General features: G+C 38.7%; 1 protein-coding gene and 1 long non-coding RNA gene across 5 annotated transcripts in view; one reads left to right on the top strand and one right to left on the bottom strand.

Moving 5' to 3' along the window:
* The window catches only part of cdh11 (cadherin 11, type 2, OB-cadherin (osteoblast)), a 171,392-nt gene that overhangs the window by 109,994 nt on the left and 46,367 nt on the right, over positions 1 to 15,031 (top strand). For all 4 annotated transcript variants that reach the window (XM_088351128.1, XM_088351126.1, XM_088351125.1 and 1 more), the window contains 2 exons: positions 1,604 to 1,898; positions 9,786 to 9,905. In XM_088351128.1, coding sequence (XP_088207254.1) covers positions 1,604 to 1,898; positions 9,786 to 9,905 — 415 coding nt within the window. The remainder of the gene's footprint in view (positions 1 to 1,603; positions 1,899 to 9,785; positions 9,906 to 15,031) is intronic.
* Positions 1 to 15,031, bottom strand: part of LOC148353518 (uncharacterized) — a 53,705-nt gene that overhangs the window by 23,993 nt on the left and 14,681 nt on the right. The gene's annotated exons all lie outside the window — the stretch shown is intronic.

Genomic DNA, 15,031 nt, shown 5'->3' with positions numbered 1-15,031 from the left:
TATCTCGGTAATAAAATAGTAACAATATAGTAATAACATATGTTGATATTTTAAAAATTCAAATAAATTGATTCCCCGAAACAATTAATTAAAAGAATAGAATGAGAATATATTCCGGTATCAAACAAATGTATGTATTTATCTTTTTATTGATTTACTTCATAGGAATTACAGCAAACAAAATTCTAACATTTGCTATTCTTGGCTAGTTATCAAGCTAGATTTTGCCCTGTCTAGCTAACGATTTAGTTTTTAGCTTGTATTTGGCTATTTAGTTGTTTTTTTATGACTTGACTTTAGTTAGCGATCCATCTCCCTTTTAGTTTTTGTACCTGTTAACTTTTCTAGCTAACTATCAAGTGTCCCTATTAGCTTTTCACAAAGCCATCTAAATAAACTGCTATTTTAGAAATGCATATCAAACTGTGTGCTCTTTGCACTAATTAGTAACACAGATAACCCCCGACGCTTAAACAAGCTTGGAGACTCATGTTCTAGATCACATTTGTCAAAATCAAGGCCTGCGAGCTGGACGTGGCTCATGAGGTTTTCTATGATCCTTGGGATGATTTTAATTTAATATTGTACTATACACCAGAAATCATATTTGTTTTCGGAGTATGTTTTTTTTCCCCATGAAGAAAGTGTTGTATTTGCTTAACTGTTTCAGTGCCACACGTTTCTCTCAAATAGGAACTGGTGCCAGCCAATTTTTGTCATTTTAACTCATTTTTAAAATGCTACAGAAAATGTAGCTCTATAGCTATATAGGTGTAGGATGCAGCAAAAGAAAGTTTGAACCCTCATCTTTCATAAAAAAAGAAAGCTTCTAGCATTTTACCATTGTGTAATAAAGAAAAGTTTCTTGAAATGACTCATTTCTAAGAAAACTGTGAAAATTTGCTTTTAGTGAAAGGATACATTACACATCTATGCTTATTTGTGTAGATTTTTGATACCTCCAATGTCTAAACAATGTTTTTTTATGAACACAAGGATATTTGCTTGCAAACATTTTTTTTATTGCATGAACACTGAACTTAGGCATGAACAATGCATGAATTTTGCGAGAACTTTTCAGCCACGGATGTTTCTGGTGAGGTTATCACATGATTTGAGTGGGGGCACTGAACGTCATCTCTATCCATACCAAATGCACTTTCTCATTTTTTTTTAGAAGTATTAAAGCTTTAAAGCATTAACAGTCTGTGCCTATATCTTTGCTTTTATCACCACATTGTGTACCTTGCATATGGCTTGGTGCCTTCACACTGCCATACGGTGTAATACAGTGGATACAAGAAAGAAACTAGTCAATAAATGTTGACAAAGATGTGATTAAACCCACTCCTAGTTGAATTTATGATACTGTCATAATTCCCAGAGGCTAGATGCGGAATAGATGAGCCAAAGCTTTTAGAATAGGTTATAGTTAATAATGCGTGACAATACTCACTAAAAAAGAAAAATCGAGAAAAGTAACTGTGTCCTAGGAACGCGAATCTTTGCAACGCGTTAGTACCAACACTGTTAATAATTACTCATTTTTAAATGAAACTCATATAACCTTCCCAAATAATTTTGTCATTCATTTTTTACGCAGCTCCACTCTGACGTAGATTCGGGCAACGGCAACATCAAGTACATTCTATCGGGAGAAGGGGCCGGGACCATTTTCGTCATCGACGACAACACAGGGAACATCCACGCCACCAAGACTCTGGACCGCGAGGAACAGGCTCAGTACACACTGACAGCGCAAGCGGTGGCTCGAGACACAAACAAACCTCTGGAGCCGCCCTCTGAGTTCATTGTCAAGGTTCAGGATATCAATGATAATCCACCGGAGTTCCTGCATGGACCTTACTACGCCAGAGTGCCCGAAATGTCCAACGTTGGTAAGTGAAGCTATTGTATCTGACTAAGTTGTTGTTCTGAGCCCTGACGTAAACTAATATGTATCCGCAAAGGAGTGAACTGTCGATAACTGAAGCGTGAAGTAGCGGGGGGGAAAAAAAAAAATGCTCTCTAGTATTGTTCAGAGGACCGGACCAAATGGGCCTCATCCGGCCCACGGGCCATCGTTTTGGGCCCCCTGGCTTAATCGGTCAAGTCAACCAAGTCCAAAAGTCAGAATTGGAAAGTGAGCAAGTGCATTAGGTTGGTAATGAAGTCCTTGCTGAAGCTCATCATGGTCACGGTTCTTCAAGGATGATCGATTGTCACGGAAACCCAAGCACAGGAAGCGCGGCTACATGACCGCACCATTAGTCCATACATTAAAAGGAATCAAACACCCGACAAGCTCTCCTGACTAAGAGCTTCCAATACTAATAGACTCCCCGGAACCAGATTGGTTGTTGATCTGAGGGACTCTTCATACAGCTGAAACTGCGGACAGACTTTCCATAGAAAGACGCTCGCAGAGGACGTTTAAGTGATTCCGTTTCAAGAGCGTTAGATCTCATGGAACTTGAATGCTCATCTGAGGCTTAAGCACCAGGTCAGGTCATTTCAGAGCTAAGGTTAAAGTTTTTAAGGTACGGTTTCAAACCTGTTTTTTTTGTTTCAATTTGGGTCTTGTGATACCGTCAGGGCAGGGTACTTCAATGTTTTTCAAGCTGAGAGCTATTTTTTGTTTTAATTAGCACAAAGGGCACACAGTTTAATAAAATAGCTCAAAATCGTGTATCCTTACTTCTAAAGCAACTTAGCTAGAAGGCTTTCTGAATAGATGATAAGTAACGTGACAGTTAGCTAGAAAGGTAGAAAGGGAAAAAACTAAAAGGGAGCTAGATAGTTAGCTAAAAGAGCCAACTAAATAGCCAGATAAAAAGCTAAAAAATAGTAGGCCAAAATTTAGCATTATAACTAACAGGAAAAAAAGATAAAGTGTTAGCTAGATAACATGCAAAAAATGTAAAAATCAAGCTAGATAGCTTGCTAAATAGGTAAGAATTTAGGAAGATAGCGAGCTGCACAGCTACAAAGGTAGCCAGATAGCTAGCTACAAAACTGGAAAGGTAGCCAGATAGCAAGCAAAAAAAAAGCAAATGTTCTGCTCATCCGCTTGATAAAACCAAAAAATTAGAATTTAGTTTGTTGTATTTCCTTTAAATGAGATCAATAAAAAGATAAATAAATACATGAATTGGTTATCTTTATGTAATTTTAATTAACGACTTAAAAAATTATCAATACTTGAATAGATTTTTATTTTTTCCAAGAAGCCCTTGGACTGGAATTTATTTATTTGTTTTTCTACAATAACAAGTTATCATGCTAGTACTTTGTTATTGCTATGTTATCATCAGGTAATTTATTATAGAAGGTGTTAAAAAGACTCAGTCAACCAATAAAAAAAACAATTTACTAGAAAATCACAATGACTTTGCTCTGGTGAGCTATTTTTAGAACACCCCAACTATTTTGAAGGGGCACCCTGATCAATTTTGAGTCGCAAGATCTCGCAACTAAGGTAAGCAGCTGCTGACTAGATTTTCCCCCGTACGAGAAGTAATGCACGGTGTATGCTGTGATATATACCAGCGTTTTATATTCTAACCCCGGCATTATATTTTTCCAGTATCTTGTTTCAGACTGATCTTGAGGTTTCTGTGATGAGTCTATTTTTAAATTAAATTCAATCCAATTCAAATTGTTTACTGTTATATGCACAGTAAAGAACCACTTTTCCCCGCTCAATGAAATTCTTACTTTGCTGTCTACACAGTTGCCAGCGGAAAAAAAAAATAGAAATTAAGAAATGGTTGGCATTTCTTGAATCCGAAGAGTTTAACTTTCCTAATGATGTGTGGAATGACGCATTTGAGTGATTGGTGACATTGTACAGACACCGTGTCCGTACGGGTCTGAGACACATATTTTATTCTTTGCGACCCATCGGAATGTTAAGTGGTTAATAAGTTTGACTGAACTATCTGACTGTTTTGTAGACGTTCCCAATGTAGCGCCTTATAGTCTGGTGCGCCTTATGTATGGAAAATACAGGACAAAAACTATTTTTGGGGAGTGCGCCTTACAACCCAGTGCGTCTTATAGTCGTGAAAATACGGTACATTCCTTGATTTAACTAAAGACTAACTCAAACAAATTAAGATTTAGGGGCAGTCTTTTTAGGTTTTTGGGTACCAATAGCAGCATGATGGCGGCCAATTATGTCAGTTCCGTGTAGGTGAGGTTCATGTTAATTTTGGACCGGCACATTTTTTTTTAAATGCATAATTTTACAATAGTTTAGGTATATTTGCTTATTATATAAATCAAATATTATTATTTTTTTTTTTGTACCAAATATGTTTTCTTTACCACAAAGAGGAACTGAATAATACACACTGTCCCTTTATCTTGGGTAATGATTTTGGGACCAGTCTTGTTTTTACAAAATACTGTATTTTCCGAACTGTGAATAACGTTTTTTGTTGTTTAGCCCAGGCTGTGCCTTATATTATGGAGCGATTGATGTGTGAATTGATTAGCACATGATTATCAGGCTTCATGAAATTCTGCATGTTATTTTCACACAAAAATGCAAGAAGCCTTTTTAAACCAGCTTGGTAGCCTAGATGGTAGGGCACCCGCTCCGAGACTGGGAGGTCGCTGGTTCAAGCCTCGCCCGAGTCATACCTAAGACTTACAACATTGGTACTCATTGCCTCCCTGCTTGGCGCCCGGCATTAACGGTTGGAATTGGGGGGTTTGGTCACCTAATGACTCCCAACACAGCAGTTGAGTCTAAAAACCCGGCGCAGATCGAAGGCGATGCGTCACGTTGAGAGGTTCGTGTGTCAAATGATTTACTGTATATATTATGTTTATGGTTTATACTGGCTGAATAAATAATAAATACAAATACAATACAATATTTTTTTTTCATTGGTGGTAACTGAGAAGGCCAAAACAAAGGAAGAAAATCATATTCTGCAGATGACAAACGACTAGTAGTGGAAAATGCAGCCTAAAACAGTAATCAAACAGCAGATTGAAAGTTTGGAGTTAGTGAGAAACTTAAAAGGGTGAAGAATGGAGATAAATCCTATTGAAAATAAGAAAAATAAAATAAAATAAAATCGTGGGGTATAATATTGGTGGCCAAGAATGATGCTGGTATGTTGTGGAGATACTGTAGATCAAAATTGCATCATATGGTAATTTTCAAACGAAAAACTATACACTAGGGCTGCACGATTAACCAAAATGTAATCAATATTGCAATGTGACATTGTGTGATTCTGTAATCAAAGAGGACAGCAATCTAACAAAGCTCCCCAGAAGAGTATACTTAAATTTAACCCCTTAACAACCCTGTAAAATTCACCTAAAATCCCAATCCAAGACACACCCAAAGTATATTGAATGGTGTTATTGAACTGTTTGGAGAATCTGGATGGTTTTGGTCTGTTTTGAAAGTTAACACTCTCAGGTTTTGTCCAATCTAAAATAATTACTGCAAGTGCTACTAAAATGTTGATAAAATAACACAGAAATAGTTATTCTCGTCTGATTTTTTTTTTTTTTTGCAATCACATGCCTGAAGATAAGTGTAGCATTGACATTTTGGCTAGGAAGCACTTGGGACAATATCATTAAGCCTTCCCTGGTCCCAGGTCAAGGTTGATCTTAATCTGAAAAAGGAAACATTTGTACTTTACAGATGTTTCAAAGGGTATTTCTAGGCATTTCCAAAACTGGCCATTTGGAGACTCCAATAGGACGAGTGACTGGTGACATCATCAGACACGTCTTTGCTTCTCAACAGTCTGACGGCCCTGTCACAAGTATTAACCTTTTCTGCAAAAGGATTAAAAATTGGCCCATGGGTTGTTATTCTTCAAAATCTATAAAAAATAAAAATGAAAAAAATTAATATTGTGAAATTCACGGTATTCATCCTAAAACATTTTTTCTGATATGATGCCACTGGTATTTGTAGTTCCCACACAACCCCCCACCCCCCACTAATTTTCGACCCCACATCTGGAAGAGTGTACGCACTGGTAGGTCATGCATCAAAGGGTCAGGTACTCACAAAAAAACAAATCTACCTCAGAAAATCCCATTTCTGAGTCAAAATTGCATCAAAATTGCAAAACTGGTCTGAAAATAGCAATACAGTTTGTTTCTCAAAATCGTGTATCCTTACCATAAACCTAATGCCCCCCCAGTTGCAGTTACGATTAATGAGAAAAGGTGGATGATCAAAAAATGATTAATTCGTGCCTTAGAAAGTGATACACTAAGCTTCCGGATTGCATGAGAGTGCACACCACCCCACAGTTTAAAGAGGAATTAAAACATTTAAATACATACCTCCCATCATCCCTTGAAGCTGAACTCCAGCCACTTGATATCCAGTGTTGGGCACATTATTTAAAAAAAGTAATTAGTTATAGTTATTCACTACTTCTAGCAAAAACGTAACTGAGTTAGTCACTGAATTCCTCTGTGGTAAAAAAAATAAAATAAATACCAGGCAAATTCACTTTTTCCATTACTTCTAAAAAAGGGTTTTTCTCAAGGAATTTGACATATTCTGAATCTCACTCTTGAAGTGCAACAAAAATACACTTGTAAACAATATAGTAAAATAACAATCATCAGTAATCAATAAAGTGAGTTGATTAGATTAAATTTTAACTCTCACAACCTGACACCACTTGTCAAGTAGACATAGCCTACTGTATTTCAAGTATTTTTTCCACAACAAAAGTCAATTGTAAAACAATATAAAGTGAGTTTCACTTCATAGAATAAATCACAATCTCAGGTGAGACAACTGCTCAAGTAAACATATGCTACTGTACTTAAAGTATTTTTACACCACAAAAGTAAACTATTCAACAATATAAAGCGTGTTTAACACTGCAGTGTATAATAAACAAATTAACTCCTACAACCTAAGACAATTGATCAAGTAGAAATAGGCCTCTGCACTTCATATATTTGTTTCACAACGAAAGTTGATTGTAAAACAATAGAAAGCTACTATCCAATCCCTCTCTCTACGTCTCTCACTCCCTCCCCATCTCTCCATTTGTCTCTATCCTCCCCAACTCTCTACAGTATCTATGATAGCTGACAAAACTTCTCTCAGTGAGGAGAGAGCACCAGTTTTGGAACATTTAGTGTTAAACGACGCAGGAACCACTGAAAAACAATCCTTCACTAGTTTCCCCGAATGAGATTTTAAGTATTGTGAATTTAACAGCACTCTTACTCGTGATATTACAGAAGGACGTCATCACACACGCAGTGTTTTGTGTTCTTGTAGATGGCTGCCGTGTTAGGTTGAATGAAAGGCGTTTTCACGTTCATGTGTTGTTGGTGAATAAATATGCAAAAGGCTAACCAAGGATGTCCTGCTTATCTTCCTTACGCACAATTAGCTAGATTATCCCGTTACTGAAAAAAAACGGCGTTATTATCAATTTTGTTGATATCTCAGAGACTAGGACTTTTAAAGCAGTCTTGCATAATCTAAGGGAGCAGTGGGTGATGGGTGGAGGGCACAGCTTCACAGCAGCTGGTAGAATGTGCTGTGCAACTTTCCTGAAAGTTAATGGATGCATCGAAAAAGCATGGGCTTTGGTGACAACCAAAACAATTTTGTCAGGATTCAAAAACTCAGAAAGGATTGTAGCTGCAACTGAAGATGAGTCCGACAGGAGAAACGTAGAAAAGTAACCGCTGCACACAATCTCCGGTGTCAGCGGAGTTGTTGAAAAAGTAAAACAGAGGTGCCGTGTAATAAGAGTGACACAGATGGTTTTGGTAAAATTCTTAGTGTGTTATTTATGCTAAAGTTGTCAAAATAAGCCTTAGTGTACTATTTCAATTTCTTTGTTGTGATATGTACCATAAGTTTACCACTCAGCCTGTCATTGCCTCAATTTTATTTTAGATTATGATTTAAATTTCAATGACGTGCTTATTCTTGGTGTCATGTTGGATAAAACATATTTCCTACATTAATGTGACTTATGCTCCAGTGCGGCATATGTTTTTTTTATTCCTTTTTATGCATTTTATGGACAGTCCAACTTACTTCAAAGCAACATAAAATCCGGAAAAATAAAGTACCGTATTTTCCGCACTATAGGGCGCACCGGGTTATAGGGAGCACCCCCAAAAAATAGTTTTTGGTCCTATATCTTCCATAGATAAGGCGCACCGGATCATAAGGCGCTACAATGGGAACGTCAACAAAACAGTCAGATGATTCAGTCAAAACTGATTACCCCCTTAACATTCCCAAAGCTTGCAAAGAAGCAAATACGTGTCGTAGACACGTGCGGATGCGGTGTCTGTACGATGTCACTCAAATGCATCATTTCAAATATCATTCGGAAGGTTAAAGTCTTGGGATTCAAGAAATGCCAACCATTCCTTAGTTTCTATTTTCTTTTTCGCTCGCAACTTTACTGTGCATATGACAATAAACACTTGGAATTGAGTTTAATTCACTCAACTCATCACAGCAACATCAAGATCGTTCTAAAACAAGATACCGGGAAAATATAAAGCCGCATAGCTCACCTAAGTTCTCACGTTCAATAATGATACGCAATCATGGTCTTCTTACAACCGTGAGTGTAGTAAATCCAGGAGAGTAAAATGTTTACAAATACAGACTAATGAAACATGTTTCTTTATGGCGTAGTTTAGCAAGCTTGCTATTCAGTCATCTTTTTTGGCCAACTGCAGGGTTTGTTTTGGCCCTCTAGCCAATCCGAGGCTCCGAATAACTTCAGCCAATAGCGATCAATTTAACGGATGATTGACACATCTTTTTCGGCCAATTGCAGGGTTTGTTTTGGCCCTCTAGCCAATCCGAGGCTCAGAATAACTTTAGCCAATAGCGATCGATTCAAATGATGGTTGACACATTGGTTAGCCAATGAAACCCCGGTATATAAATCCCAGCATACACCGCGGACTACTCCACGTTCGGGGGAAAATCGAGTCGGTGGCTGATGCGTAAGTTGCGAGACCTTGCGATTTAATATTGAGCCATATATAAGGCGCACTGTATTATAAGGCGCACGGTCAGCTTTTGAAAAAAATTAAGACTTTTAGGTGCGCCTTATAGTGCGGAAAATACGGTAATTAAATTTGAAATCGGCGTGACAAATCAAGATATTCAGATAGCTATTTATTGGCAGTGTTTGATTTCAAAATCATGGTTTTAAGTCAGATTTATTTTTTTAATACGTGTTGGCGTGAGGTATTCAATTAAGGTTTTGAGGCTATCAGTTACACAATGTATTAGAATTAGAATACAAAGTACATGTTTTAAAAAGAAGGGTTTTCTTTTTTTCTAAAGAAATTTACAGGTTTAGTAAAAATGTATCAATTCAGGGTTTCAGGTTGGGTCTCAAGATTGTGTTAGCATGTACTAGTATGATTTCATGGTTGTGTTTTTGATGAGGCTTCCTTTCAAATTAAGGCTACTGTGGTTCAAAATTAGCATACCATTTAGAATTCAAGAGTAAGATTTTCGGACAGAAAATTTTCAATGTTATCTGTAAAAAAAAAATCAGGCTTGAAGCCAGGGTTCTAAGCCTGTTTGAGATTTCAATTTGGGATTTCAAAACAGGGTTTTACATCCTGTTTTTAGGTCTTTATTGCTTGGGATTTTACATTCTTTGGTTATATTTCAACACCACGTTCAGCCTATATAGTAGTGAGCCTCATCAATGGATGTGGTTAACCCTGGAGGTTGCAGCCTGGCCTTGTGGAAAAAAAACGTTGTCTTTGTTTTACAGGGACGTCGGTCATGCAGGTAACGGCCACAGATGCCGATGACCCTACATATGGAAACAGCGCCCGGTTGGTGTACAGCATTCTGCAGGGACAGCCTTACTTCTCTGTGGAGCCTCAAACAGGTGAGGAACAAGCAACAACAAAAACACCGCAAGATAAAAAAACACTAACTCGCGGTACATCTGAACAATTTCCTACTGGATTTTATCTAGACCAATTCTCTAATAGCACATCTACTAACCCCAAAATGCCCTTTTCTATGATTGTACGAGTATAAATAATAATAAACACACTTGGACGTCATCCTCGAGCAACATAAGTGCAAATATTGCTATTTTAACATTCCTGTCAAGGAACTTGGGGTATGTGGAAGCACAGTGCGGAAATACAGATGAGTGTAGTAACGAAGGTCTTTATTCTGGGTTCGGTACACAAGAAGTCCGGTAGTGAGCCAACAATTGTGGCACCAGAGGGTAGTGGTCCACAAAACATAATCAGTGAAAGCGACGGTCCAAGAGTTTGTCGGTCAGTAATCCGGAAGTGCAGGCAAGGGTTTGATACTCTCGACCAGGGGTCAGCAACCTTTTCGGTGTGGGGTGCCACTTTCAAATGTCCTTGTAAATCAGAGTGCCACACCAAGATTAATGACTCGCACAACATTTTTTTTTTACATCCAACAGAGCTGTAATTTTTCACCAGTCTAAATATACAACATTGATAGACATTGAAATCAAATTACTGACCAATTTATCTTCCACTATTCTTGTTCATCAATAAACTAAAAAATGAATGAGAGCAACATGTGGAAAGGCCTGTAGACATCCATGACTTCATTTTTTTAATCACAAGAATCAACCAAAATCAACCATTCTTCGTCAACAATGAAATACAATCAAAAAAACAAGTGATATGGACAGCTACCACACTATTCATCAATGGAACCCTATTGCAGAAAATATCAAAACTTGAATCGCACACACGCTTCTTTAATGTATTCGCCATCATTAAATGGTTTTCCGTGCTTTGCCATGCAATGAGCAATATGATAGCTTGCTTCAGTGGTGGTGTTTTTAGCAGTGACAAAGGTTTTCAGGGTCTGTGATTGTTTGCCGTACCTGGACACGGCGCGTTATTTTGTCTCCGCCTCGTCAGACCCATAATTGAAATAATGATGTTTCGTCTCGTAATGATGTTTAACACTTGATGTGCGAGGTACAACGCTCTCAAGGCACAATGCACCAACGCCATGGTGATTTTTTTTTTTGCACAAAGCCCCAGTCATCGGTCCATGCTGGCTGAAAAGAACGAGTTTTTTTTCGCTGGAGGAGCTGACATGGTTCATTCATTTGTTTCGTTAGCTGGGTTAATATACGGATCTTTCCTCCTCTCATCTGGGCCGCGCAGACACACGCTCACACATGGAGCAGAGGAGGGGCGCTACCGTAAAGCCTCTAAACAACACGGTGCGCAACTGAAAATGTCTAAATTTATAGGTAAAAATGCGCATTAAAAAAAAAATCATTATTTTGCCGCGCGCTCGCGTGCCACTAGTTAAACAAGCAGTGGCACGCGTGTCAAAGAAAGAGAGTGGGAAAGAAAATATTGCGAGAATCAGAACCAATAGTGCCAAGTCCGTTTTTTCGGTGGGGTACATTTTCACCTCTAGAGTGACCTACTTGATTGCTTGTAAGATTTTGATCCTGCCCGAACTTGTTCTGACTTGGGAGAGTGGAATGTATTTCTGGGAAAGCTGCAGAGTCAGCAAAACTAAATAACAAAAAAGAAGCAGCCAAGTCAGCTTTTGGCCAGTTTTCACATCTGGGGTAACCTACCTGACTGCCTGTAAAATATGGTTTTGATATTCAATGTCCTTCTGGCCTGGGAGAGTGCTAGGTCAGCTTTGATTTTAGCATTTTCACATCTAGGGTTACCTACCTGACTGCCTGTAAAATATGGTGGTGATATTTAAACTTCTACATTTTCTAGGGTAGAAAGACAAGCAAACAAAGAACAAACAGATATATATATATATATATATATATATATATATATACATACCTAGATCCCAAACGAAAATATTATCACCACGCTCACTTTGCATGCGGGTGATAAACACTACGGTTGGGGTGAAGGGGACTGGGATGTTGGTTGGTGGGATTTAGGTTTCGGATTTGAGTAAATCTGAGCTAATCAGAGCAGTGTCGGCCATTTGACTGGCACTCATCCAAAGCTCATATTTGTAATTGGTTTGAAGATTATCAGCTTTGTGTGCAGCCGGACCACCGTGACCACTGAAACATCAACATGCACCGACAGATTATTGAAACATAGGAAAATAATCTAATGCTTGTTTAGGTTGAGTCCATATTTCTGAGCTTGATAGATTCCCTAGGGAAAGAGATGATTTCTGAAGGTCGTGTCACACATTTCAATGAGATTGCGCCGCCGTGGCTCGGTTGCCAGGGTAACACGAAGAATCAAACATGCAATCACGTCCTCACCGCAGGAACGTATCTTCAACTGGATTGGAGCTCAGCACTAGCGTCTGTAAAGTAATCCTGCTTTTCCGCCTCCATACTGCAGTTTCTTCTTTTGGGAACTTTTTATTTTTTATTGTTGTGTAAGGAGCTAGGGTTTGGGCTTCAAATTAGGGTTTTAAACGGATTTTAAGGTTCCAAACTAAGGTTGCAGTTAGAGTTACTGTTTCAAATTAAGGTTTAGGCTCCCATTATTTTCTTGTGTCAATGGTACTGGAAAAATTGAGAAATTGTCTTTGAAAGTCCTTAAAAAGTGCTTAAATTTAGCCATGAAAAAGGTGTTTTATTTACATTTTTGCGTGATATACAGATTACTTGGTTAAACTGTCTTTGCTCAAATTGAATCCTCAATCCAAGCTTCAACATGTGACTGCAATGAAAAATCAAAGGCCTGACAAAAGGGTGTGGCTCACATGTTTTACATCTGCTTTAAATTTGGTGGCTATTAGTGTCGGGTGCTTCACAGAAAAACAGTAGTTACACTTACTAGACAGTTCATTTCAAGGTAATTCAGTTTACCCCCTGATTACTGACACCAAGAAGTCATGCGGGTCTCTGAAAGTAAGCATCTAGTTACAAATTACCATATATACTCGCATAGAATCTGACCACCTGAAACTGCTTCAAAATAGCCACATAATTAAGATAGAAGAAAATATGTACACCAACCTGTATTTTGGTTTCTAGACTTGTACAATCTTAAGAGCTCGCAAACAAAGCCGGGGGCTCTTCATTTCCATTTTGTCTCTGGCCTTAAAACCACACAAAGTTCTCTGCCATTTCTATGTACTGTCCAATACACTTTTTTTTCTTTTTTTTTATATCTAGGCATGTAAAAACAATATTACAAATAAAAAGAAAATTCTGTGCTCACGTCTGCCTCATTAATTTCTTGTTCGTTTGTTCTTCCTGTATCAAACATGCGCCCCTCTCCATGCGCTGCCTACCATTCGCTACTGGTGACAAATATGCACATGAGCTGAAACTATGATTTCAGTATTTTTTAGTTTTTATAGTAAGTTTGGCTTAGATTTAAGTATATATATTATCCAAGATGGCGGCGCGTGCAAACGCAGCGGCTTCACGGGCTCCAGTTCGTCTTTTGTTTTTCAGTGTCCCCTTATCCCTCATATTATTCTTTCGACTCCCTTCGCATATGCAATAACATCCACAACATCCCGAGGGATATACAGAGACCACCGGATCTCCCTGGGTGATCTGCCTGCCGACAACGACGGAGCAAAAGAAAAAGGCTGCCAGTCGGGTCTGGGCCAAGAAGGCGACCACACAGACCAGCGCTCCCAAGCATGCTCCTAACCAAGGCCAGATCCATCGTCCACAATGAGTGAATTTGAGCTGCGGATCGCCACCAACAACGTCCGGAATTAGAGTATTTTTGTCATCACGGAGTTTTTCCCGACGCCGCATTACAACTAGCAGGACGCACGCTTCACCAGCACGAACGAGACGGAGACTCCGGTAAAAACAGGGGTTGGAGACTACGCGCTACAATAACAGCCGAATCATTGACACACACTGCTCACTCGATATGAATATGGAGTTTCTAGCAGTATCGTGCAGACACTTCTATCTACCGGGAGAGCTAACTGTGGTCATTGTGCTTGCTGTTTATGCTAACGTTAGCATAGCGCTAAATCTCCTGCCCGCTGCTATCAATAAACAGCAGCTTGCACACCCCAACGGAGCTTTTATCGTCGCCGGCGACTTTAATCAGGCATGTTTATGTACTGTACTTCCCAAATCCATTCAATACGTGGACTAAGCAATTCGGGGAAAAACACTGAACTGTGTGTACTGTAAGATCAAACATCCAGTTGGATCCACCATTTCTGTTTGTCCCTCAAGAATATCTTCATGAGGAGAAACTCAGCACCTTATAATCTGTGCTTGTGACATGTTGCCATAACTGTATTTAGTTGTACTTTATTAGTATGTATAAACATGCCTGCTTTTCATAAATGTTGTTGGTGGATCAATAGTAATGGAATAACGCAGTAACGCATCATGTTGTGACAGCAGTAGAGGTAGAGAAAATTATTAGTTACTCGTTACAGTACTCGTTATATAAAAAAGTAACTGTGTTCTGAGAATGTGTTCTTTTATAAAGCGTTCGTCCCAACACGGGTGGCGATTGGCTGAACTGCCCTGGAAAAGCCTTTTCAGTTATAATTGGAGCCAAGTCATTAGCTTAGTTACTGTATGAGGAATCAACCAAAGCTGTTTACTTTTCCTGGCCTTAGTCGATGGTTTCAATTCCAACTTTTGCTGTTAAACATTTGCCATCTGTCCTGTTCAGCAATATGCAGGCACCCAACGGGGTATGTGAAATTTTAAATAAACAAAATAATAGTATTACGTTTCATTTAACAGACACTTTCAATCAACCTGGACTTGCCAATCAATTGTTCATGCATGTGTTTACGACTAAGAGAAAACCAAAGTGCCCAGTGAAAACCCACTGGGGCACATGAAGAACCTGCTTTATAGTTTTCGCGTATCTTGTTTCAGACTGATCACGATGTTTCTGTGATGAGTACATTTTCAAATTGTCAGCATTTTATAAGTAACAAAAGTTTAAGCCTTCAAATAGTATGTGGCATGACGTATTTAAGTGACTGGTGCCATCGTACAGACACGCATTTGCTTCTCAACAGCCCGACGGCCCGTTGGAACGTTAAAAAATCAGGATG

Source organism: Urocampus carinirostris, chromosome 13 (genome assembly GCF_059441175.1).
Source record: "Urocampus carinirostris isolate Australia breed hairy pipefish chromosome 13, RoL_Ucar_1.0, whole genome shotgun sequence".
NCBI lineage: Eukaryota > Metazoa > Chordata > Actinopteri > Syngnathiformes > Syngnathidae > Urocampus > Urocampus carinirostris.
Note: the sequence above shows the minus strand (reverse complement) of the source record. Positions and strands in the feature narration are given on the sequence as shown.